Source organism: Catharus ustulatus, chromosome 30, assembly GCF_009819885.2.
Source record: "Catharus ustulatus isolate bCatUst1 chromosome 30, bCatUst1.pri.v2, whole genome shotgun sequence".
Taxonomy (NCBI): domain Eukaryota; kingdom Metazoa; phylum Chordata; class Aves; order Passeriformes; family Turdidae; genus Catharus; species Catharus ustulatus.
The window spans coordinates 1,182,514-1,208,458 of NC_046250.1; the positions used below are offsets into that span (position 1 = coordinate 1,182,514).

Here is a 25,945-nt window from a genome sequence, read left to right on the forward strand (position 1 = left end):
TGCCTGGGAGATGCCAGGGGACAGCCAGGACTGGACATTGACTTTTAGGGACTGGAACAGAACAGGCTGCGCCCCAAATGTCATCCAGCTGCAAGGACCAGGGGACTGGGTGGCACAAGCTGCAGAGACAGTGACGGGCTGGGCTACACTGGTTAGCACAGGTGTCACCCCAGCACAGGTGACTTCCTACCCAGAGTGACACCCCAGCACGGTGGCACCCTAGGACTGGTGACATCCCAGCAAGGGTGGCACCCCAGCATGGATGACACTCCAGCAGGGGTGACATCCCAGCAAGGGTGGCACCTTAGCATTGGTGAAATCTCAGCAAGGGTGACATCCCAGCAAGGGTGACACCCCAGCATGGATTTCACCCCAGCACGGGTGACATCCCAGCATTGGTGACATCCCAGCAAGGGTGACATCCCAGCACCTCTGCCCGGCCCCTCTCACCCTGCCAAGGGGACCACGCTCCATCCACCCAGCCGGGCACTGCCTGGCAGCGATCCCGCCGAGTGACCCGGCCCGGCCCGGGGACACTGCGAGCGGAGAGGGGACCCGAGCTGGCCTCGCCCAGCGGGACCGGTCCCGCTCCCAGCCCCAGACCGGCAAGACCTCCTTCCACGGCGGGACCGCCCAGCCAGGGATCCGGTCTGGGGATGGCACCGCGAGGCGTCGCCGCTCCGCTCGGACCGGGCTCGCTCAGCGCGGGGGCGGGACGGGGACCGCGGGAACAGAGGGGACCAAGGGGACAACGGGGATCACGGGGACCGAGGGACCCCCGGTCCCGCCGTCCCCCCCCCCCCGCCGCCGCCCCGCGCGCACCTGCCTCCCGCGGGGAGCCGCGCATGCGGAGCGCACCACCGCGCCTCAGGGCGCGGGGGGGGCCGGCGGCCGGAGCGGGCGTGTTTACACGGGGGCCGAGGGGGGCGGCATCGGCGCGGCCCCCCCCGCCCCCCCCCGGTACGAATGGTCTCTTCCTCGCGCTCTATTTAATGCCCGCCGCTGCCGCACCGCCGGCTCCAGAGCGGAGAGAGCGGCAGAGAGAGCAGCGCCCGCCGCCCGCGCTGCGGCTCGGTCGCGCCGGCCCCGCGGGCTCCCGCTGCCGCCACCATGCAGCCCCCAGCTCTCAGCATCCTCCTGCTCATCGCCTGCTTCGGCAGCGCCTGGGGAAACCTCTCCCGCGACGGTGAGTGGCGGCACTTGGAGCGGGTGAACCTCCCTTCGCATCCCCGCCGCCATAGCCGGGGATGCGGGGAACCGAGCGACAGGTGCGGGGGGCGGCGGCGCGAACGGGGCCGCTATGTGGGTCAGGCAGGTGCCGCCCGCCCCGCCCCGCCCTGCCCGGCCCTCAGGGCCCGCCCCGCCGCCGGCTGCGGGTGCGGCTCCCCCGGCCCCGGGCGGCCGGCGGGGCTCAAGGTCACGGCGGCGCCGGTGCTGCCCGTCGTGTCCCCCCGTGGCCGCGGACCGCCCGGGGCGGGGCGGCGGAAGGTTCCAGACAGGCCCCGGCGGGCGGCGGCGGCGGCGCTCGACCCCTCCCGGCGCTGCCCGCGGAGAGGGGGGGGCGGATGGATGGATGGAAGGATGGATGGAGAGTCCCCGGTGCGGCGGAGCCGCGAGGGCGCCGGGGCTCGGCGGTGACACCTCTGTCCCCTTCAGACACCGCGGAGGGGTGGATGGAGCCCCCGGGGAGCGGCGGTGACATCCCCGCCGTGGCTGGGGCGGGTCCCCGGTCCCCCCGGTGGGAGCCGCCTCCCCGCGATGGGCGGGGGGCTCGGCGGCGGCGGCCGCTCCCCGTCCCGCCGGGATGAGCGGGGTGTGCAGCCCCGGCTCGCCAGACAAAAGGGGTTCAGCGCTGGCGACAGTCGCGACAGGCGCGGAGCGAGTGTGATTCCTGTCGGGCTCGCCGCTGGCAGCGCCGCGTCCCCCGGGGCTGCGGGTCCCTGCGGGGCGGCCGGCGGTGCCTTGGACCTGCCATCCCTGTCTGGCTGCTGGCGGCTCCGTTTGCCGTGTCGGGAGTCGTGTGTCGTGACAGAAGCGGTGCTGCTGCGTGTGTTTGGGTGGGGAGGTGCAGCCGCTGGCCAGGGGCTGGGCTGGACTCGCTGTGTTGTGGTCTGGAGGTGCTGTGGGTCCGGTCTCCATCCTCATCCCTGCGGCCCATCGGGAACGGGGAGGGGATTCTGGAACAGGCTCGAGGGTCCCCAGGGCTGTGCGGGTGGGAGCGTGGCACGGTGGGGACAAGGGCTGAGCCCGCAGCCCCCACGGCTCCCCCGCACCCATCTCTGTGCTGTCACAGGCTCTGGGGGCTGGTGGCTGCGTTCCCATCCACGAATCCTGGGATTTGTTCTGGTTTTGGCCACGATCCTCCCACGGGCACCCGAAAGAGTCACTTGGGTGTGGGTGATGCTCAGCCCCACGATGTGGGGACATCCTGGCAGCCCCAGGGTGGGGATGGTTGAGCACTCCTGGGAGGGGAGGTGGCTGTGACCTGGAGCTGTCCTGGGACAGGACACAGCCCGGATGATGACACTGCAAGATTTCCCCCTGGGCTGGCCTCTGCTGTGGCCCAGCCCTGGCCACCAGTGCCAGGGTCCAGCACAGCTGGACAAACAGACCCCCAAAAAACCTTTAGGAAGCAGAGGAGATTGATGGCTGGGAGAAGCTTGGGATGAAGTTGTTGTTGTGTTTTCATGGTTGGTGCCTCATCCTGGAGCTCCTGAACCATCCCAGCGTGGCTCAGGGGACATCCCCTCCCTGGCACCTGTGCTGGGGTGGGTTGGAGTCTCCTCCTTGGAGAACAGCGCTGTGGATGGCTTCACTACAACCATGGCAGGGTCTGGAGGAACCCCTGGAAGCCACCCAGGCACTGGGAGCACTGGTCCTGCACAAGGCCCTGTCTGTGCTCTTGGCTGGCGTTGTGCTGCTGTCGGCACATTCGGCTGTTTGGGCTGGTGCGTGGTTGTCCTTGTGTGAGGATCATTCTCTCTCTGCAGGGTTATTCCAGCCCGGAGTTGTGTAACCCTTTTGTTTGGACAATGCCCTGGGAGGCCACCACGGGCCAAAACCAGATGACTTGGGGCTGTTTTTTTTCCCTGATGCACTGGAGGAACGTTAGGAGGTGTCCTTAGCGTGATGAGATGAGGGCTTTGCAGTGAGGCAGGCTCAGGGCACTTCCCTGTCCTGCAGGGTGGCTTTGTCTCTCTGGAGCAGCTGGAGGTGTCTGCTTGGCCAGGCCACCCAAAAAACTCCCTCTGTCCTGGGGAGATGCCCTGGGAGCAGCCTCCCAGCCTGCCCTGCCTGTGTGGGATGTTTTGTGGTCAGGCTGGGCTCCCACAGGGCTTTTGCCATCCAGGTGACATCTACAGGTCCTGCTGTCCTGGAGGGAGCCACCAGCGCTGGAATGTGGGAGGCTGGAGCAGGGAGAGCCCAGGGGCACGGTGGGGTGGGAGCCTGGCGTTGTCTGGAGCAACAGAAGCCTTTGATTGCTGCTTTGCTCGGTGCTTTTCCCCAAGGAATGTGTGAAAGAGCCCCACTCCCAGTGCCATTAGGGCTCGCCATATGCTCCCAGTGCCTGTGCCAGCACCAGCCCTTGGCTCCAGAGCCGAGGAAGCACTGACAGCCCTGGTGAGGCACGAAAGGAAGGGAGGGCGACCTCTCTGCATCACTCACTACCTGCTTGGCCTGATTTCGGATGACTTGGATCAGCTGCCTGGGGGAAACGAGCTGTTCCAGGGCTGGGATCAGCACTCAGCCGGAGGAGAGGGGAGGGAGCAGAGCATCCCTGTGCAGGCTGGAGAGCACGGAATCCACCACTCAGCTGTCTGGCACAATGAGTTAGGCTCAACAGGCAAGGCTGGATTTTAGGACAAAGCCTGGGATCAGGCTCTGCAGAGGTGCCTGCCGCATGCCCAGACGGTGAGGGATGTGCTGGCACCCAGGGACAGGAACTCTGCCACTGTCCTGGCAATGCCATGGGGTTTGGCATGGCCTTGCTGTTTGTTGGGAGCATGAAAATCCCAGTGGAACTGGGGGAGAAATCCCAATGGAACTGGGGGAGAAATCCCAATGGAATGGAGCGATGCTGCCCGAGCACGAGCTGAGCATCCCGAGCTGTGGGCACCCTCCTCCTCTGGAGGGGAAAGCGCCCTGTTTGCCCAGGATTCCCTGCCTGGGAGGTCTCCTGCCTACAAGACTCTGCTTCTTCTCCCTCTGCCTGACGTTCTCGCCTCTCCAGGGGTGTTGGAATCGCCGGAGGAGCTGGAGGCGGCTGCATCTGGGGAGTCACCCCAGCGTTGGCACAGCGGCCATGCAGCCAGATGGAGGGAGCTGCAGCAGAGCTGTTCCTGTTTGTTTTCCCTGAGTTGGTTCCTAACCTCGTTTTACACCAATCCAGGGTGTCTTGTGCCCATCCAGGTCCCTGCAGGAGAGAGGGAGTGGGGCAGGATGTGGGCACGTGTTTGAGGTGGTTTGGTGGCGGTGCCAGCTGGGAGCTTGGTGGGCTCGGTTTGTTCTCTGAGTGCTTTTCCAGCCCTGGTGACGCCTTGGCCGTGCAGGTTCTGCACAGATTGAGTGCAGTCCTTGCTGCTTTGGCTCTTCAGTGGCTCCACAGGCCCTGCAAGGTGCTGCCAGTGCTGTAACACCCCCACAGTCAGGTGGATCTGCTCGTCCTCCTCCCAATTACTGGGTCAGCTCAGCTTGAACCATCTGGTCCAGTTCTGGCCCCTCTGCTCTTGGCCGGGCAGCCCAGAGCAGCAGAGCCTTCATGGTGGTGATGCTGGGGTGGGAGTGACCTCCGTGGTGCCCCAGCTCCTCCACCCACCTGCGACGGGCTGAGATTCTCCATCCCCTCCCAGAGCTCCTCTTCCAGCGGGGCGAGGATGAGGAGCCAGGCGCTGTCGGAGGCAGGAGCGCTCCGTGCTGTGTTTGGGCAGCCCCGCTGCCAACAGCACCAACCCAGACAAACCCAAACAGCCGGAGACAGCGGAGGGAGGCGGGGAATTCAGGCTGTGAAGGGAGGGCTGGGCTGGAATGTGTTTAACCATTCCAGTCACCTGGGCAGCGTCACGCTCCGCCTGCGCCGGGATGCGGCCGAGGGCGCAGGGACCGCGGGCAGGTGTTGGATGCTGCGGCTCCCTCCGAGGCTCTGCGGTGTCTGGACGTGCTGGAGGGTGGCAGGGCTGGTGCAGACCTGGCAGCAGCAACATTTCCCAGGAGTTTGGCTGGGGAGCAGCAGAGCTGAGAGCTCCTTGTGTCCCTGCAGCATCCTGGGAGCTGCCCAGTCCTCGGGTGATGCTCCAGGCAGTGCTTCAGCTGCAGATGTTTTTCCTCGCCTACAACACCTCGGATGGCGTTTGCTGGCAAGCTCAGCTTTTCCAGACTGCTGCTTTCAGGCTGTGATTTCCAGGGAAATGAATTCTGACACTGCTGGACAGAGTGGCCACTGGCTGGGAGAACAGCAGGTCCCTGGGCCAGGTGCTGCTCAGAAGATGGACTTGCTGGGACCCCCAAACACTCTGGGGAGCTGTTTCCAGAGCTGGGATGTGCTTTGGGGTGTCTGTGCTGCAGCTCCTCATTCTCCCTCCTGTTGCCATCAGGATCCTGCTCTGCTACTCCTGGTCTGAAGCTGTGGGGAGATGGATCCAGGATTGCTCCAGCCTCAGCTGCTGCTGCTCTGAACTTCTCTGAACACCTGGAGGCTCCATTTTGCCTCTACAAGTCTCACCAACTTTGTGTTCTGGCTGGTTTTTTTTCATCTCCCTGTGGTCCTGGGGACTCCAAAAGGGACAGAGCACTGCAGCAGCAGAGGTGTGACCTGCTGGGCCACAGCTGATGCAAAGCACATTCCTGGGTATCCACTGGGATGTGGGGAGTCTCCACTGCACCAGGACCTGCTGTGTTAGGGCAGGTTTAGGTTGGATATCAGGAAAAGCTCCTTCCTCCAGAGGGTTGGGTTGAATTATCACATTCCCAAAGCTGCCAGAGCTCCAGGAGCTTTTTGGACAGCTGGAATTGTTGGGGTGTCCTGTGCAGGGCTAGGAGTTGGACTCCAGGATCCTTGAGGATTCCTTCCCACTCCATGATTCTGTCTGTGGGAGATCAGGAGGAGGTGTTGGTTGTGCTGTCCTGTCCCCCAGGAGGAGCAGAGCTGCCAGGGCTTCCCCACCCCTCAGTTGTGTTATAAATATCCTCTTACACAACCTGGTGTGTTTAATCCTCGGGCACTGGAGAGTGACAATTCCTCAGGACACAACAGCAGAGCCACCAAACCTCGTGCCAGGGCATCCAACTGGGCTGAGACACCTCGCTGGGCAGGGAGATCCTTAAAACAGAACTGTCAAAGCACAGAGCTCGTTCCCTTGGCAACAGTCATGTTGGAGATTGGCCTTAGGGTAGGAGCTAAAAATCCCACTCAAAAAAAGGAGTTTTCAGCTGTTGGCTGTCACACTGGGGGAGGGTGCTGGCACAGGGGTCACCCTGCCCTGTGCCCCAGGGCTCTTGGGGGAATTCTCTCTTTTTGGGGGCCCCAGGGAGCTGTGACACCTCAGGAAAGGCTCTCAGGTGCTTGGGAGGGTTTGTGGTGGCTCAGAACTGGGGGATTTTCCCTTCCCCAGCACTCAGGGTGTGACCAGCTGGGTCTTGGCTCTTCTGCTGCAGCTCTGAGCCTCGGTGGGGTGGCAGGAGACCCTCTCAGCTGTGGGATGGGCTTGGAAGGAGGTGATCTTGATATCCTGGGATTTCCTGAGGGTGCCACTGCCTTTTTCAGTGCAAAGAGGGCACCAGCCTGGTGTGACCATGGAAATGGGCTGACTGGAGCCATCCAAGCTCCCTGATCCCATCACAGCTCTCCTCTGGCCCTGGGGGTGCTGGGAGAGCAGGGGCTGTGAGGTTTGGGGAGGAGGAAGGGGACAGGAGAAGCTCCCAGCCCTGCACAGCGAGGGTGGAGCTGGAATCACACTGGGAATGTCAGCTCTGAGAGCATCCACCAGGCTGGAGGAGGAGAGGAACATCCTGCGGTCCCAGAGCACTTGGAATCAGCCTCTGGAGCTGCTGATTGATGCTAATTGCTGGCTGTGTCTCAGCTGCTGAACCCTGGGCAGGTGTCACCAGCAGGGCAGGTCTGGCAGGATGTGACAATGTCCCTCTGGTCACAGCTGCAGCTCCAGAGGTGCCCTGGGACCAGGACCCTGCACCTGGGAGAGCCCAGGGTTCAGAGCAGGAGGTGATGAGAAGCTGCATCCTCTTGCTGTGCCCCTTCCCAGGAATGCTCATTCACAGAGAAATCCTCTGGAATTTTGGTGTTTGGGGTGAGGGCGTTTCATGTGGGAAGGTGTGTGAAGCTCCTGGAGTCACCACTTCCCTCCCAGGGAGTGAGATCCCATCCTGCTGGGACATCGGGATCCCCCCTGAACCTCACAGGCACAGCGAGCCCGGGAGCAGTGACAGGTCACAGCACACTCGGGGCTGGGTTTGCCACCTTTGGGGAACATTTGCATTCCTGTGACACTCCCTGCGATCAAACCTTCACCCTGTGGGAGGGACAGCTCGGAGGGAGTGGCTGTGGGGGCTGGAGGTGCAAAGGTGGGAGCTGCCAGAAGGAATTTTAGGCACCAATGGAGTTACTGGATGGATTTATCCCTGTGAAGAAAACGGGAGCACCCTGGATTCCTGTCCCCAGAGCACAGCCGGGTGACAGCACACAGGGATGTCCCCACGTGGAACTCTGCCCTGGATCCCTCCCACCTCCACCTTTCACTCAGAGCCTGCTCCAGCCTGGTCTCCTCCTGCTCCCTGCCCGGATCTGCCTCTTGGGGACGGTCTGGATTGGACCCTACAACCACAAGGGACATCTGGATGCCACTGGATTGGGGAAGCAGCCGGCCCTGGAGCTGCAGGAGGCACCTGGCAGCTCCCAGAGGGATGGGATGGGATGTGTCCTGTCACTGTCACAGCACCGGTGACACCGGATCCGAGGAGGAACAGAACAGATGCACCCAAACACGAGCAGGTTTCCCTCTTCTGGGAAATCTGGAGCTGCCTGCTGGAATTTGAGCTCTGGGTATTCCAGACTGTGGATTCACACTCTGCTAAAATCAGCCTGTAAGGGATGTGCACAGCAGATGTCTGAGCTTTCCCGATCGTGAGTTCAGAATTCCTGCCCTGCCAGAGCTGCTTCCCCGCAGGAAAAATGCCCCGGGCTGGGGATGGAGCTGTGGAGGGAATTCCTGGAACACAAAGATCTTGGAGAGGAGAATAAAGAGCCTTGCAAAACATCTGTGCCCACGGGGATGAATTGGATCTTTGTGATGCTGAACCCAGAGTAAATAGGAAAGGAGGGAAATGAGAAGAGTTTTTTCGGGAAAGAAGGAGGGAAACGAGAAATGTTTTTGGGACATGACTGTGAGCCAGAGGCGTTGGAGGGGCTTGGAGCAGTGGGTGGTTTTCTCTGGGCTTATTTCTGCCACAGAGATGCTTTCACACCCTGGAAAAGAGCTGGGATGGGATGGACATTCCCTGGAGAGGATCCTGCAGCTCCAGTCTCTCCCCACAGCTGCTGGGCTCTTCCCAGGCCTCTCTCCCTGCTTCCCTGAGGATGCTCCAGGTGCAGGCAGCACCGTGGCTGTGTTGCACAATTCCTGGGATGCAGAGGATCAATTTTTCCTTGTGGGATCATCCTGGGGCTGGACACTGAGAGCTGCAGAGCTTTGGATGGGGACACTTATGCTGGGCTCCAGGAGCAGCAGAGATGTCAACATCATTTTTCTACATCATTTTTCCACGTTCATAAATATGAATGCAGCCCCTCTGCAAACGTGCACGGCTCTAATTAATGAAATATTGATTTTTCTCTGCTGCACCAACGGGGAGCACAAACAAACACGGGCAGCAGCTCTGGGCCTCACACAGGGCTTGGCAGAGCTTTTCTGGGCTGGTTTTGGGGGAGCCTGAGGTTGCTTTGCCTGTCCCTGGAGCTGGGGCTGGATCTGAGCCCTCCTGTGCCAGGTTGGATGGGTCCAGGGAGGGATGTCTCCAACCCTCACCTGAAAATAACTCTTGTGGGGTGGGGTTTGAGGGGTCCCTGCAGCCCCCAGGCCGTGCTCTGGCCGTGGAGGGAGGTGAGGGGACAGTGCCAGCCCTGGCAGGTGGCACAGCCCTGTGCTGGCACGGGCAGGGCGGATGCTCCTGGAGTGTCCAGCACCTGTCCCAGCTCTTGGTGCCAGCACAGCCCAGGAGCTTTGGCTGCAGAGGGGTGGCACTAGGGGACAGGCCCTGCTCCCAGACCCCTGGGTTTTTCTAGGATAGCCCCAGGGGGTGTGTCAGGATGGTGCTGCTGGGTCGGATTTAGTTGGGATTTTGGGAAGGAATTCCTCCCTGTAAAGGTGGGGACACCCTGGCACAGGGTGCCCAGAGAAGCTGTGGCTGCTCCATCCCTGGAAATGTCCAAGGCCAGGCTGGATGGATGCTTGGAGCCACCTGGGGTAGTGGAAGGTGGTTGGAATTGTCCTTTTCCAGCCCAAACCATTCTGGAATTCTGTGGTTCCTTTGTGAGCCTCCATCCAAACCTTGGCACTGCAGACAGACCCCGTGGGAGGAGGGGAAGACCCCTGGGGTGGCTCCTGCCCCCTCCTTCCCCAGCTCTGCCCCTATTCTGTCACTTCCAGCAGGTTCCAGCTGTTTGGGTTTTATTAAATCCTGCCCATTCCCATCTGTTCCAGAGCCCCCCGGGGATCTGGGTCATGCAGGGGGGGCTCTGGGGGCTGTGCCCCCCACCCAGCACAGCCTGGGATGGGGGTCCCAGGGGAGAGAGGAGGGGGATGTCCCCTCTGGGGTGTCCCCCGGGGTGGGGGTGGCATCCTTGATGTGTTTAACCTCTCCCCACAGTAATTCCTTAATGAGGCCAGGCCTGGGGTTAGGTGGTAATTGTGTTAATTGCGTGGGTGTCAGACCCTTGTCCTCGAGCTGGAGTTTGGACAACAGCAGCTTGGAAAGGCCTAATCCCCTAATTAGGGTGTAGCAGGACAAAGGCTCGTTAACCAAATTAAAACAAGCCGAGGGGGTGGATTCCCAGGGCAGAGGTGTGACAGGGATGTCTCCCCTGGCACTCCTGTGCCATCCCCAGCGTGGGGGTCCCTGCTCAGATCCCACCAGGGCAGGGATGAGCAAAGAGCAGGAAAAACTTGGGCAGTGAGGATGAAATGGAGTGCTGGGGATGAAGGGAATGTTTTAAATCCCAGTTTGATGCTGCTCTGGAATTTTGAGGGACTCCTGGAATCCCAGATTTGTTTGGTTGAAGGGACCTAAAGCTCGTCCTGTCCAATCCTCTGTCCCTTCCAGTGTCCAGCCACTGTCCCAGGCTGCTCCAAGCCCTCCCCAGCCAGGGATCCAGGGGCAGCCACAGCTTCTCTGGGCACCCTCACAGCAGGGATTTCCTTCCTAAAAATTCCTTCCTCGGGCCCTTCCAGCCCAGCCTTTCTGGAGTTTAACAGGAAAAACCAGCAACCTTGTCCTGCCCTCCTCCAAAACCTTCCTGAGACAGCTCTGGGGAGTTCGTGATGGGAGCAAAAGGATCAATTTCCCTTCATCTTCATGAAAAAATGAGGAAATTCAGGTGCTTTCAGCCCTCTCCGTGTTCCTCCCTCTCTGTTTGCTGGGCCTGGGGATTGTGCCATGTCCCCTTGTCCCTCAGCAGCTCCACTTCCCAAAAATAGCTGTCCTTGGGACGGTGGGGGTTATCTGATCCTGGAGCTGCTCTTCCCTGCCCTTGGGCTGCCCGAAGGAAGGGAGGGAGGAGGAGCTGAGGGAGGGACACTGGGAGGGGACACTGCCACCCCACAAGTGGCACCCCGTGGGCTGGGGGTGCCTTTGTTGGGATGGAGGTGGCAGTGCCAGGAGTGCCTGGCACGGAGCCCCAGGGCTGTGGGGCTCGGTGTCTGCAACCAGTGCCAGGCTGCTGGCTCTGCCCTGCAGGGATCTGCTGGTGTCAGCGTCCTCTGGCAGCCCTGGCACCTGTCCCTTGGGGACAGCAGTGTCCCCTGTCCCCGTGGGTGGTGCCAGGACCCATCCCAGCCTCATTTCCTGCTGAGGAATGGCATCACTGGGAAAAAAACAGACACAGAGCTGTGCTCAGGTGGCTTTTGGGGACACTGCTGTTGCTTTGGGGGTATTCTGGACACCCAGGTCCCTCCTAATTCCCCCTGTCCACGTGCAGAGAGCCAGCCCACGACGTCAGACGAGACCGTGGTGGCCGGGGGCACGGTGGTGCTCAAGTGCCAGGTGGAGGATCCCGATGATTCCTCGCTCCAGTGGTCCAACCCTGCCCAGCAGACCCTGTACTTCGGGGAAAAACGAGGTAAAACCCCTGGAAAAGCGAGGTAAAACCCCTGGAAAAGCGAGGTAAAACCCCTGGAAAAACGAGGTAAAACCCCTGGAAAAGCAAGGTAAAACCCTGGAAAAACAAGGCAGCTCCAGGATGGAGCCATGAGGGGCAATCCTGCTGCTGCCACCCCGGGATTGGGGATTTTTTCCTGGATTTTTCCTGGATTTTTCCTGGATTTTTCCCGTTTTTCTAAGATTTTCCAAGAATTCATGGTTTATTTCTGGATTTTCCATGGATTTTCCCAGATTTTTCGTGGATTTTCCCTGGGTTTTCCCAGAATTCCCAAACGTTCCCAGAATGCCTAGATTTTTCCCCAGATTTTTCCTGGACTTTTCCAGAATTCCCATATTTGTCCTGGATTTTCCCCTAGATTTTCCAAGAATTCCCGGACTTTTTCCCGGACTTTTTCCTGGTTTATTCTTGGATTTTCCATGGATTTTCCCAGAATTCCATGGATTCCCCCAGATGATTTTCCCCCAGATTTTTTCCCGTTTTTTCTCGGATTTCCCCCTAATTCCCAGATTTTCCCAGATTTTTCCAAGAATTCCCAGATTTTTAAAGGATTTTTTTCCCTGAATTCCCCAATTTTTTCCCAGATTTTTTTTCCCCGATTTTCTCAGAATTCCCAGTTTATTCTTGGATTTTCCGTGGATTTTCCCAGAATTCCCTGGATTCCCCCAGATTATTTTCCCCCAGATTTTTTATCCCCTAGATTTTTTTATCCCCCAGATTTTTTCCCCTAGATTTTTCCCCCAGAATTTTTTCCCCCAGACTTTTTTCTACCAGATTTTTTTCCCGTTTTTTCTCCAATTTCCCCCAAATTCCCAGATTTTCCCCCAGATTTCCCTCCAGATTCCCCCCCAAATTCCCAGATTTCCCCCAGATTTCCCCTGAATCCCCAGATTTCCCCTGACCCACTGTCCTCCCGCAGCCCTGCGGGATAACCGGATCCAGCTGGAGCGCTCCACGCCCAATGAGCTGACCATCAGCATCAGCGACGTGGTGCTGGCCGACGAGGGCGAGTACACCTGCTCCATCTTCACCATGCCCGTCAGGACGGCCAAGGCGCTGGTCACCGTGCTGGGTACGCCAGGGGACAGTCCATCCCATGGATCCCATTCCCATGGATCCCATCATCTCATCCCATGGATCCCATGGATCCCATGGATCCCATTATCCCATCCCATCATCCCATTATCCCATCCCATGGATCCCATTCATCACATTGTCCCATTATCCCATCTATCCCATTGATCCGATCCCATCCCATCCCATGGATTCCATGGATCCCATCCCATGGATCCCATTGATCTCATCATCCTATCCCATGGATCTCATCCCATCCCATTATCCCATTGATCCCATCCCATGGATCCCATCATCCCATCCCATGGATCCCATTGATCTCATCATCCTATCCCATTATCCCATGGATCCTATTGATCACATAATCACATTGATCCCATCCTGTTATCCCATCCCATTATCCAATCCCATGGATCCCATTGATCATATCTCAACTCATCCCATGGATCCCATCCTATCCTATCCCATCCCATGGATCCCATTGATCCCATTATCCCATCCCATCCCATGGATCTAATTGATCCCATTATCCCATCCCATCCCATGGATCTAATTGATTGCATCTCAACCCATCCCATGGATCCCATTGATCCCATCATCCCATCCCATCCCATTATCCCATTGATCCCATCCCATCCCATCCCGTCGCATGGATCCCATTGATCACATCGTCCCATCCCATGGATCCCATTATTCCATTCTAGCCCATGGATCCCATTATCCCATCCTAGCCCATGGATCCCATTGATCACATCATCCCATCCCATCCCATCCCATCCCATCCCATCCCATCCCATCCCATCCCATCCCATCCCATCCCATCCCATCCCATCCCATCCCATCCCATCCCATCCTATCCCATTATCCCATCCCATGGATCCCATTCATCACATTGTCCCATTATCCCATCTATCCCATTGATCCCATCCCATCCCATGGATTCCATGGATCCCATCCCATGGATCCCATTGATCTCATCATCCTATCCTATTATCCCATGGATCCTATTGATCACAAATCCCATTGATCCCATCCTGTTATCCCATCCCATTATCCAATCCCATGGATCCCATTGATCATATCTCAACTCATCCCATGGATCCCATCCTATCCTATCCCATCCCATGGATCCCATTGATCCCATTATCCCATTATCCCATCCCATTGATCGCATCTCAACCCGTCCCATGGATCCCATTGATCCCATCCCATCCATCCCATTGATCCCATAATCCCATCCCATTATGCCATTGATCCCATCCCATCCTATCTCATTGATCCCATCCCATGGATCTCATTGATCCCATCTTATCCCATTGATCCCAATGATCCCATCATCCCAATCCCATCCCATCCCCACCATCACCTCCCAGTTCCCATCACCTCGCTGTGTTACCTGTGTGTAATGATGGTGTTTTTTTACACCACTTAATTAATTATTTGTTTGGAGTTTCTTCTGTTTTCACTCAAAGCCAGGATTAAAATACACAAAGGAAACGGATTTTCTCGTGTTTGGGCTTGGTTGTTTGTCAAATCAAAAGTACAGAAAGTTCAGTAACTTTTCTAGCTACCAGTTAAAAGTGAGCAAAATGAAGATGAGTCCAGCTGCCCCAAGGTCTCTTAAAGCTGAACAGTCCAACAGAGAATTGACACCTGTATTATTTATACTTTTAACCCAATAATTAAATTTCCATGACCCTCAGTGCAGCACTGACTGTCCAACCAGAAATGTAACCATGAAGAAGGAAGATGAGCACCCAAAGAGACACCACCCCAAATCCCCCATCTTGTCCCATACCTATCACTATATTATAAAAATATCAATTTTAAACCCCTTCACCATGTGAAATCACACACTTCTATTTAACTACACACCCCTGCTTTTAACTCCATCACTCAAATTTGGAAGCTTTCTCCAAAGCCTCATGTCAAAAACTGTGTTCTCCAGGGGGTCAGAAATCTCAAAAATCCCAGATTTCTGGGATCCATCACCTGTGTCACACTTGTTGGTGGCAGTGCACGCCCAGCTAACAGATTTTTGGTTTTTGTCTCCTCCTTTTCCTGCAGGAATCCCCCAGAAGCCCCAGATCTTCGGCCACGAGCAGCCCATCGATGAGGAGAAGGTGGCGCGGCTCATCTGCCGCTCCTCCGGCAGCAAACCCGCGGCACAGCTGCGCTGGAGGAAGGGCAACAGGGAGCTCAAGGGTGGGTGGCCCTGTCCTGGGGGTTGGGGACACCGTGGGGGGGACTGGAGGGTGGCCTGTGCCACACCAGCATCCCATCCTGTCCCATCCCATGGATCCCACTGATCCCATTCCCACTGATCCCATCCTATTCCACTGATCCCATCCCATTGATCCCATCCCACTGGTCCCATCCCATTCCATTGATCCCATCCTAACCCAGTGATCCCATTCTATCCGATCCCATTCCATTGATCCCATCCTATCACATTGATCCCATCTCATCCCACTGATCCCATCCCATGAATCCCATTCCCATGAATCCTATCCTATCCCATTGAGCCCATCCCATTCCATTGATCCCATCCCATTCAATTGATCCCATCCCATTCCATTGATCCCATCCTAACCCATTCAATTGATCCCATCCCACCCCATGGATCCCACCCCATGGATCCCATCCCAGGGATCCCATCCCATCCCATAGATCCCATCCCATTGATCCTATTCCATTGATCCTATTCCATTGATCCCATCCCATCCCACTGATCCCATCCCATTGATCCCATCCTAACCCACTGATCCCATCCCATCCCATTGATCCCATCCCATCCCATTGATCCCATCCTAACCCATTGATCCCATGGATCCCATTCCCATTGAACCCATCTCATCCCACTGATCCCATCCCATAGATCCCATTCCCATTGATCCCATCCCATCCCATGGATCCCATTCCCATTGATCCCATCTCATCCCACTGATCCCATCCCATGAATCCTATTCCATTGATCCCATTCCATTGATCCCATCCCATCCAATCCAATTCCATTGATCCTATCCCATTGATCCCATCCCATCCCATCCCATCTCACTGATCCCATCCCATTCCATTGATCCCATCCCATCCCATGGATCCCATTCCCATTGATCCCATCTCATCCCACTGATCCCATCCCATGAATCCTATTCCATTGATCCCATTCCATTGATCCCATCCCATCCAATCCAATTCCATTGATCCTATCCCATTGATCCCATCCCATCCCATCCCATCTCACTGATCCCATCCCATTCCATTGATCCCATCCCATCCCATGGATCCCATCCCCTGGATCCCATTCTATCCCATGGATCCCATCCCATCAGTACCATCCCATCCCATTGATCCCATTCCATCGATCCTCTCCCAGATCCCATCCCGCTGATCCCATCCCATTCCACTGATCCCATCCTAACCCATTGATCCCATCCCATTGATCCCCTCCCCTGTGTGTTTTTGCACCACTTAATTAATGGTTTCTTTGGAGTCTCTTCTGTCTTTACTCAGAGCCAGGATTAACATACACACCAAGGAAACAGATTTTCCTGTGCATCCCCTCCGTGTGACATCAGGGCTGTGTGTCCCTCAGCTCTGAGTGTCCCCTGTCCCCACAGACTCGGGCACCGATGTGGTGGAGGACCCCAACGGCAAAACCTTCACAGTGACCAGCAGGGTGGAGTTCCGTGTCACCAAGGAGGACAACGAGGTCGAGGTCACCTGCACGGTGGACCACGAGTCCCTGCAGAACTCAGAGAGGTCAACCACGCAGAAGCTGCAGGTCCACTGTACGTGGGGGGACGTTTTGGGGGGTGGGGAGGTTCAGCAGACCCCACACAGGTGTGGTGTGGTGGGTTCAGGGACACAGAGCCAGCGTGGTGCTGTCACCTTCAGGACACTTCCCTGCTCAGCTTCTCACTCGTGTCCTGCTTGTCCCCATCTCCCAGAGACTGGTCCCTGCTCTGTGGCTGCACCACTTCCCTCATCCTGTCCCCATTCCCCTTTCCCTGTTCCCTGTGGTGGTGATGGGGTGAGGGATGTTGGAGCACCCCCCAGGTGCTGTCCCCACCTCTGGGTGCTGTCACTCCACAGCCCTGTACACCCAGAACTGGCCCAGGGGTGGGATTTGGGGTGACAGGGGCAGATTTTAGGGTGCCAGGGGTGGGATTTGGGGTTTCAGGGGCAGGATTTGTAGTGCCAGGGGTGGGATTTGGGGTGACAGGGGTAGTATTTAGGATTGTGGGGCTGGATTTGGGTTGCCAGGAGCAGGATTTGGGATGCCAGGTGCAGGATTTGGGGTGCCAGGAGCAGGATTTGGGGTGCCAGGAGCAGGATTTGGGGTGACAGGTGCAGGATTTGGGGTGCCAGGGCAGGATTTGGAGTACCAGGTGTAGGATTTAGGATTCTAGAGATGGATTTGGGGTGCCAGGTGCAGGATTTGGGATGCCAGGGGCAGGATTTGGGGTGCCAGGTGCAGATTTGGGGTTCTAGAGGTGGAATTTGGGGTTCCAGGTGCTCACCCTGCTGTTCCTCTCCCCCTTTTCCAGACAAGCCGACGGCGAAGATCGAGCCCCACCCACAGTACCCGCGGGAGGGGGAGAAGCTGCAGCTGCAGTGCGACGGGCAGGGCAACCCCATGTAAGGCCTTCCTCACCTCCCTCCTCCTCCTCCTCCTCAGGGCCAACCTCCCCTCCCACTGCTAGCCCCACCCGGAGCTGGGCAGGCGCTGCTGGGCAGGTTTGGGGTCTCCCATGGGAACAGACTGAGCCCCCTGTCCTGTCCCAGAGCAACAGATCCATCCTGGCTCATCCCTAAATTAAATTTCCCTGGGAAATCCTGGGTGCTGACCCTTTGTCCTGTCCCAGAGCAACAGATCCATCCTGGCTCATCCCTAAATTAAATTTCCCTGGGAAATCCTGGGTGCTGACCCTTTGTCCTGTCCCAGAGCAGCAGATCCATCCTGGCTTGTCCAAAAATTCAATTTTCTCTGGGAAATCCAGGGTGCTGAGCCCTGTCCTCTCTGGAGCAGCAGATCCATCCTGGCTCATCCCTAAATTAAATTTCCCTGGGAAATCCCAGGTGCTGCCCCCCTGTCCTCTCTGGAGCAGCAGATCTATCCTGGCTCATCCTTAAATTCAATTTCCCCTTCTCCTGTCCTGGAGCAGCAGATCCATCCTCCTCATCCCCAAACTCAATTTCCCTGGGAAATCCCAGGTGCTGCCCCCCTGTCCTGTCCCAGAGCAGCAGATCCATCCTGGCTTGTCCATAAATTCAATTTTCCCTGGGAAATCCCAGGTGCTGAGCCCCATGCCATGTCTCAGCCCGCAGGAATTCCTCTGGGAGAAGGAGGGCAGCGACGCTCCCCTGCAGCTCAGCTCCGACAGCGTCCTCATCTTCCCCTTCCTCAACAAGAGTGACAGTGGCACCTACGTGTGCACGGCCACCAGCTCCATGGGCAGCGTGGTGGCCAAGTACAACCTGGACGTCAGCGGTGAGTGGCCACAGTGGCCGGAGTGTCCTGCTGAGGGGACACACGCATGAGAGCAGAGGTGCTGTGTGCCTGGAAAGTGTCACCGTGTCACCGTGTCACCCGTCCCTGGGTGGGGAGGGACACGTCCTGCCACGCCCCACGTGGTGCTGTCCCCTGAGTGTGCTCTGCTTGTCACCGTGTCACTGTGTGCTGTGTCACATGGGGCAGGGCTCTGTGTCCCCATGTCCTCATGTGTCAAATGGGGCAGGGTTATGTGTGTGTCCCCATGCCATGTGTCACATGGGACAGGGCTGTGTGTCCCCATGTCCCTGTGCCCTGTGTCACACATGGGGCAGGGTTATGTGTGTGTCCCCATGTCCCCATGCCATGTGTCACACATGGGACAGGGCTCTGTGTGTGTCCCCATGCCATGTGCCACACATGGGACAGGGCTCTGTGTGTGTCCCCATGCCATGTGTCACACATGGGACAGGGCTGTGTGTGTGTCCCCATGTCCCTGTGCCATGTGTCACACATGGGACAGGGCTGTGTGTGTGTCCCCATGTCCCCATGCCATGTGTCACACATGGGACAGGGCTGTGTGTGTGTCTCCATGTCCCCATGCCATGTGTCACACATGGGACAGGGCTCTGTGTGTGTGTCCCCATGTCCCCATGCCATGTGTCACACATGGGACAGGGCTGTGTGTCCCCATGTCCCCATGCCATGTGTCACAAGTGGGACAGGGCTCTGTGTGTGTCCCCATGCCGTGTGTCACGTGGGACAGGGCTGTGTCCCCATGTCCCCATGCCATGTGTCACATGGGACAGGGCTCTCTGTGTGTATCCCCATGTCCCCATTCCATGTGTCACATGGGACAGGGCTCTCTGTGTGTGTCCCCGTGTGTCACATGGGACAGGGCTCTCTGTGTGTGTCCCCGTGTGTCACACGGGACAGGGCTCTGTGTCCCCATGTCCCCATGTCCCCATGCCGTGCTGTGTGTGGTGCTGCCAGTGCCCACCCCTGGCTGCCATCCCAGCTCCCAGTGCCCTTCCAGCCCTTCCCCCCACGATGTGCTCCCATTTCCCTGTGGTTTTCCCTTGGATTTGGGCTGTTCCTGCTCTCCTCCCAACCTCTCTCCATCTCTCTCTCCCAGCCTTGGACTTTCCCTGTTCCAGTGCTCTGGCTCTTCCCTTTCCCAGCTCCTTTTCCCCCCATCTTGGGCACTCACCACCCTTCCCCTGCAGTGTGCAGGCAGCAGTGGCACCTCAGGCACTTTGTCCCCTGTGTCCCCTCCCTCAGCCTGCCCAGAACGAGCCCCCAAATGCCCAGCCCTGTGCAGTCACCTCTTGTGTGTCCCCCCTGTGTGGTGTCCTGTGAGCTCCCTGAGCTCTCTGCACCCGTCCAGGAGCTCAGCCCAGGTGCCTCATGCTGTCCATGAGGGGTGGCAGCCACTGTCCCTTGCCCACTTGGTGTCACCCCCCTGTCACAGCACACAAACTCTGTATCCAGGCTTGGTTCCCTTTTTGGAATTCCCTCTTTTGTCCCTAAAACCTCTCACGACTCAGGCACTGGGAGCCACCAGCCCCCTCACCTTGGTGCCACCCTGGTCCCCAAGGATGTGCCCAGGAGAATGCAGGTGGCACCTGTGCAGCCCCAGGGTCTGGCAGGACAGGAGATGGGGGAAGATGTCCCAAAGGTTGGTGACACAGGCAGAGCAGTCCGTGGGGTCATGGAGGGTCCCCCCACCAGGCTGTGTCACCTCGCTGGCCCTTCCCAGCGTTGATTGGTGTCCTGTGTTTTTGTTGTCCTCCCCAGATGTTCCCCAGCTCCCCACCCCACACGTTCACTCCACTCCAGCCCCTCCGCCGGGCCCTTCCCAGCCCATCTCTCATGCTTCCATGGCCTCCGCTCCATCCTTCACTCCAGCTCTCATCCAAGGTACCGTAAGCTCCTTTTCTCTCTCTTTGTGGCCCAGCCTGGCCCAAGAAGCTCCACAGGAGGATGGAGGCCCAGGCCTGGCCTGGGGACAGCCCTGCCAGGTGCCCAGCCCGGCTCCAGTCCCTTGGTGTGTGTGGATTTTGGTGTTTTCCAGCAGGGTGGGTTGTGGCAGCAGCTCCCCGAGCTGTCCCTTGTCCTGTGTGTCCGTGTCACATGTTGTCCCTCTGTCCTGCTGCCTCCCCTGTGTCTCCCCCACCTTTTCCTTTCCAAACGTGGCTCTGTCCCCACCCTGAGCTGATGGGGCACAGTGAGTGGAGGATTTGTTAACACAGGATTCCAGCGTGGATCCAGGACAGGATGTGGCTGACTGGGACCAGCTTTGGGCTCCTGCTGTCCTTGGGGTGCCATCCCCTCTCTGTGGCCGTGCCAGCCTGCATGTCACCATCCACCCAAGCCTGCTCATCCTCCCTTTTTGGGGCCAAAACCCCACTGTGGAGGATGGGATTTCCTCTTTGCCTCCCTTGCTGCCTTCCCCGTTCTCCCTCCCAGGATCCACAGCAGGATGGAGCTGCTGGCACAGGATGGAGCCTCTGCTCCCCCTGCAGGGTCTCAGCTCCTTCTCTCTTTTCTCTCCCCCTGCCTGGGTAGACGCCAGCCCGGTGCCCTCCACCTCCAGCACCTACCACGCGATGATCGGCGGGGTGGTGGCTGTCATCGTCTTCCTGCTGCTCAGCCTGCTCATCGTGCTGGGACATTACCTGATCAGGCACAAAGGTACGGCCTGGGGGCTGCAGGGGAGCCCTCGGGGTCTCAGGGCTGTGTCCCTGGAGCAAAGGGAGAGTGGGAATGGGGGGGTGAAGGGAGGCAGCTCCTGGTCCTGCAGCTTTTCCTGAGTGCTGAGTGGAAGCAGCAGAGCCCCGCTGGGTCTGGGGGTGCTGCCCATGGCAGGAATGTCCCAGGGAATGCTCAGAGCTGGGCAGCACCAAGGGCAGAGGCAGCTCCCACCCCTGTTCTCCATCCCTGTCCCCATCTCCCCCTCACCTCCTCCCTCCTCCTCCTCTTTTCCCTCCACCTGCCCTTTTCATGCCCAGCAGGTTTGTGCCCAGGCTCTGGGGACACGGTGACACCCCGCCATCGGCCATCCCCTATGGTGATGTGTGAGTAGAGCCCCCCACCCTGCTCTGGGGGCACCCCTGCTTTTCCAGGAGGGCTGGCTGGGGTCAGGAGCCTGACTGGCAGTGCTACAAAAACCTGGAGCACCCCAAAGTCTGCATCCCCTCCCCTCCCATCCCAGTGACTTTTCCATTGCAGCCAAGCCCGGTGGAGCCCTCCAGGCAGCCCAGCCTCCCCTGGTAGTGTGGGAGGGGGTGCTGGCAGAGCCCCCCATGACCCCCAGGTTGTCCCCACCCCTCCAGGCACGTACCTGACCCACGAGGCCAAGGGCTCGGACGATGCTCCGGACGCCGACACCGCCATCATCAACGCCGAGGGCGGCCAGGCCGGCGGCGACGACAAGAAGGAATATTTCATCTAAAGGGGGTCAGAAAGAGAGAAAGAGAGAGAGAGAGAGAAAAATGGAGCCAAGAGAACCCCGATGGCAACGGCAACCAGACCACAAACCCCACAAAACCCAACAGATTTTCTCTGGCGCCCGGCACGGGCGGACGGACGGACAGAGGGATGGCGGGACAGAGAGCAGGGAGAGCCACCGGCCTCGAGGCGCTGCCGACGCTTCTTGAACTTTGTACAAATCACCTGACAGCGAAGAGCCCCGGCCCCGTTTGCTTGCTTGCACCTCCATCCCCACACCCCCCCCAACCCACAGACCAAGCTGTGAGTGAGCGATTCCTTCTCTTCCTTCTTCCTTTGGACCTTTTTGCTTTTGGTTTTGTGGCTGCTCTTTGCTTCGGGCCCTTGGTTGGGGTGTTGGGCTGGGGTCGATGTAGCTCTTCCCTTTGTTTCTCTCCGTTTTGGTTTCTTTGATATCCAAGGATAAAATCAGCTCCAGGGTGAGTTTGGGACCCTGGGTGTTCCTGTTGTCCCCTCCCCTCCAGTGCTGGGGGTGACTCCAGCTGGGAGCAGAGCGAGACCCTGCCCCAATTTTATCCTTGGTGGTTCTTGTGGAGCAGTGTCCATGCGGGAGCAGAGCTGTCCTCGTGCAGTCAGTGTGTGAAAGGGGGTGAAAGTCCAGGGTGGAACCCCCAGAGAGGCCAGGAGCCCCCCACAGCTCCCTGGTCCCACCCCAGTGGGAGGGGGGAGGGCTGAAGTTTATTTTGGAGGGGGCAAATCCAGAAGGAAAAAGCCCCCATTTTTAAAAAACTTTTCCTAAATTCTCTGATTGGAAATACCAATTTGAACCATCTATTGAGATGTTCAGTGCAGGAGGCAGCACCCCTGGGGCTGGGGCTGCTTTCCTGGGACCCCCAGAGCAGGGGTGGGGCTCTGCTGGGGTCTCTGTGCCCCCCTTCCCTCCCCAGCCCCTCCCCAGGGCAGAGATGAGCTTGGAAAGGGCTGATTTTCCTCTTTGCTCTGAGAGCCCCAAAATGGATTTGGGGTCTGGGGAGTTTGGGTGTCCCCACAGAGGCTTGGGGGTGGCTCATCCTTCCTCCTTGCCCTTCCTCCTGCCTCTTTCACCATCACTTCCAAGACAAAACCAAACACCTTTCCTAACCTGGCCCCCCAAACACACACCCTTGGGATGGGGCTGCTCCCCCCAGCACGGTCAGGACACCCCCAGCCTTGGGATGAGGTTTCCTGGGATCCCAAATCCCAATCTGGACACAAGGGGGGGTTGCAGGAGCTGCCCTTGGGTTGGGCACCCCGTGGGTTTGGGGTGGTCTGGAGGAGGGCAGCCCTTTGGGAGGGGGGTAACCTCACCTGGGAGGTCACCCCAGGGATCTGGGGTGGTCTGGAAGACGAGGGGGCCCTTGAGGAAGGAGTGAAAGTCCTTGGGGTGGGAAACCTCACCTGGGAGGTGGGGAAGAATTTTACCACCTCTTACCCCCTCCAAACCCTGCCAGCACCTGGCACTGGGTCACCTGTGGGGTGTGAGTGGGGCTGGGGCTGAGGTGAGGCAGAGGAGGCCCAGCTCAGTGCCAGGCAGTGAGGGAGGTGACCTTGGGGACACTTTGGATGTGACCAGGCTCCTGTGGCTCAGCCGTGTGGCAGGAGCGCTGTCAGTACTGGGAGGGAGCAGCACACGGAGCTTTTGGGGTTTCCTTTGCTGGGCACAGCCGTTTTTGGGGTGCTTTTCCTCCCTTCCCACCTCTTGGAGTGGGAGATGTGAGCCTGGAGCCCCCAGAGCAGCTCTGAGCTCGGGTGGGGGATGAATCCTGGGGCTGCCAAGGCTGTCACCGAGGTCCCCACAACTGAGTCATTCCTGCAAATAAAAACAGCCAGATGTGTTCTCAAGGACAATTCCATCTCTTTGGGGGCTGGAGGGATCCCGGGCAGAGCCCCAGCCCTGGGAGCTGCCAGGGGAGTGGGGTGGGTGGTCCCTGGGGCAGGGACAGGAAGGGCTTTTCCCTCTTGGAATTCAGTTTCTCCCTGGTTCCACTGCTCCAGAGCTGCTCCAAGGTGCCAGGGAGAACAGCCTGGGTTTGATGTTTTTGAGGTGCCATGGTGTTTTTGGTGTTTTTGGTGTGGGGTGTGGCAGGGCAGCCCGGGCAGGGACCTGTGGAGGTGTCGGTGTCACCTGGGGGACCTGCTGAGGTCACAGAGAGAGGCTGGGAGGGGTCAGAGAATCCATCTGAGGCATTTCTGCCTGCAGGAAACAAAGGGTTTGGTGGATGTGGGAGCAGTGGACGAGATTTGTGTCACACTGGGGGTGACAGGAGCACCAGGTGACACCAGAGTGAGGCCGTGGGGTGACAGGGACCCTCCCAACTTGGGAGGATTCCAGGTGGAAGCTGTGACTGGGACACTCTGGGTCACAATGGAGAAGCCACCTGGGGAGAAGGAGTCTGGGAAAGGCCCTTTTGGGGTCACTGTGTCACCCTTGGGGGGTGACAGACACCCCATGTCCCAGGTGGGCAGGTGCTGGGTGGCCTGGGGACATCCAGGGGATGTGGGGGTGACGGGGTGGGGGTGTGACCCCTGTCCTCACCCCCTCGGGCGTTGGTGACACCCAAGAGCGGTGTGACAGCTGAGCAGGGCTGCGTGTGACACCAAGAGAGGAGGTGGCAGGCTCGGTGTCACCGTGTCTGGGAGAGCCCAGGCCACCAGCAGGTCCTCGTTGGTGGCCCCACCCAGTCCTGGGGTTGGGCGGGGAGGATCCGAACTGGGCGAGGAGGACTCGGGACCCCCCGGTGGCTGCAGCCACTGAACTCTCAATAGACACGAAAGCCATATTTGGGGAGCTCTGGAGAGGCCGGGGGGCAGAGGCTGGGCTGTGTTGTTGTGCTGTGTTTTTGTCTGTACATAAAGGGAGCCAACGACCGTCGATGTGACTTTATAACCTTTCTAATATCCTGTGCTAATCTCGGAAAATAATCCTATAAATATATCTGGATTACACACGTTACCTGCCTGGCTCTCTGCCTCTCTCTGGGGATGGGGGGTCAGGGGGTGCTGGGGGGGGTGTGGGGGGCAGGGGACAGCCCCCCTTAAGAGCTCAGCCCCCCTCAAACCTCCCCTGAACCCCCAAACTGCAGCTGCCCTGCCTCACCCAACCATGGACACCCCAAACCCACCACAGCCCCCCTGATCCTGACCCTCAGCACCTCCCCCTAAAGAGCAATAACCTCAATAACAGAGATCCCCACCCCTTTCACCCCCAAATCTGCCCCTCAGCCCTCCCCCAAATTGCCAATTCCCAAATTCCTCCTCAGCCTTTTCACCCCCAAATGTCCTCCCAGCCCCTCCCAAATTCCCAGTTCTCCCCAAAAGAGCAGTAAACCCCCAATCCCAAGCCCTGAAGACTCCCAAATCCACCCCTCAGAGACCCCCAGCTCGTGACCCTCAGCCCCTCCCGAATTCCCAGCCCTCCCCAAACAGCAGCAGCCCCAATTCCTGGGCAATCCCCAGCCGCTCCCAAACTCTCCCTTCCCAGACTCCCACCCCAGCCCTTTCACCCCCAAATGTCCTTCTGGCCCCAAATTACTGCCACCAACCCTAATTCCCAGCTCTGGACCCCTCCCAGCCTTGCTCCTCTCCAGAGATGTCCCCATAAAGCCTCAGGGCCACCAAGGCCACCAGCCCTGTCACCGAGCTCTGCCAATGCCACAGGATGACCCCAAGGGAGCCCTTCCTTCCAGGCGTTTCCCCGAGGAAAAGCCGGGGAATTCCACGTTCCAGAGGCAAAGGGGGGGTCCCCTCAGTGCCCACCCCCCTCCTGCACCCCGAACCCCTTCCAGGACCTGGCACCAGGCTCACACCCCACCGGCATCCATCACACACCCCCGGGATGCTGCTCACCGCTGCCGGGACACGAAAAAGACAATTCCTAATTAATTTAAATTGTCCTGCCAAGAACTGATCGTTTCCTGCTCGAGAAATTGTGGCGGCTCCGCTGCTTTCCCGGCAGCGGCATTCCCTGTTTTCCGCCGGTGCCAGGCGGGAGGGCGGCTCTGGGGCAGCTCTTATCTGCTGCCCGCAGCCCTCGGCTCCCCTCGCAGCGGAGCAGAGGGAGGGAGAGCGAAGAAGTCACCCCCGGACACCTCCAGGCACGTGGGAACGGCTGTGTGGCCACCCCCGAGCCGCGGGCGCCACCCCCAGCACCCAAAGGAGCCCCCAGACTCAGAGGAGTCGCTGCCACCGTGGGAAACGCACCATGGGCAACTGTGTCCCTGTGGTGAGTGACCTCCCCCCAATTCCTGTCCCTGCTGCCCAGGAGTGTCACATCCCCACGGAGGGGAGGGATGGGGGTACAGAGAGCCCTGGGGCTGAGCTGGGGGTCCTCAGTGTGAGGAGGAATGTGAGGGTCCCCAGTTCTGAGCAGGATCACTGGGGTCCTCAGTGCTGAGTGGGGTCACAGGAGACCCCAGGGCTGAGTGGGCTTTAGGGGATTCCTGGTCCTGAGTGGGGTCACAGGAGTGCCCAGCACCGAGCAGAGCTGTGAGGGATCCCAGTTCTGA

General features: G+C 58.7%; 1 protein-coding gene across 2 annotated transcripts; it reads left to right on the forward strand.

The window, feature by feature from the left end:
* The first annotated feature begins 1,049 nt into the window (after window positions 1–1,049).
* CADM3 (cell adhesion molecule 3) lies at window positions 1,050–24,393 on the forward strand. Of its 2 annotated transcripts, XM_033083068.1 has the most exons (10): window positions 1,050–1,186; window positions 11,204–11,344; window positions 12,303–12,455; window positions 14,525–14,662; window positions 16,078–16,248; window positions 17,008–17,098; window positions 17,782–17,951; window positions 20,520–20,645; window positions 20,966–21,028; window positions 21,287–24,393. In XM_033083068.1, exons 1-10 carry the CDS (start codon window positions 1,111–1,113, stop codon window positions 21,403–21,405), a joined length of 1,248 nt encoding a protein of 415 aa, XP_032938959.1. In that variant the 5' UTR covers window positions 1,050–1,110; the 3' UTR covers window positions 21,406–24,393. The 2 variants fall into 2 exon arrangements, with proteins under 2 accessions (XP_032938959.1, XP_032938960.1); XM_033083069.1 differs by lacking the exon at window positions 20,966–21,028 and having other exon boundaries at window positions 1,052–1,186.
* Window positions 24,394–25,945: the final 1,552 nt, after the last annotated feature.

Excerpts from the sequence above, each read along its gene's own strand:
- CADM3 (XM_033083068.1), top strand. The coding sequence starts at position 1,111 with ATGCAGCCCCCAGCTCTCAGCATCCTCCTGCTCATCGCCTGCTTCGGC. Across the intron at positions 1,187-11,203 it reads GGGAAACCTCTCCCGCGACG|AGAGCCAGCCCACGACGTCA; the intron begins GTGAGTGGCGGC and ends GTCCACGTGCAG. Across the intron at positions 16,249-17,007 it reads GCAGAAGCTGCAGGTCCACT|ACAAGCCGACGGCGAAGATC; the intron begins GTACGTGGGGGG and ends CCCCTTTTCCAG.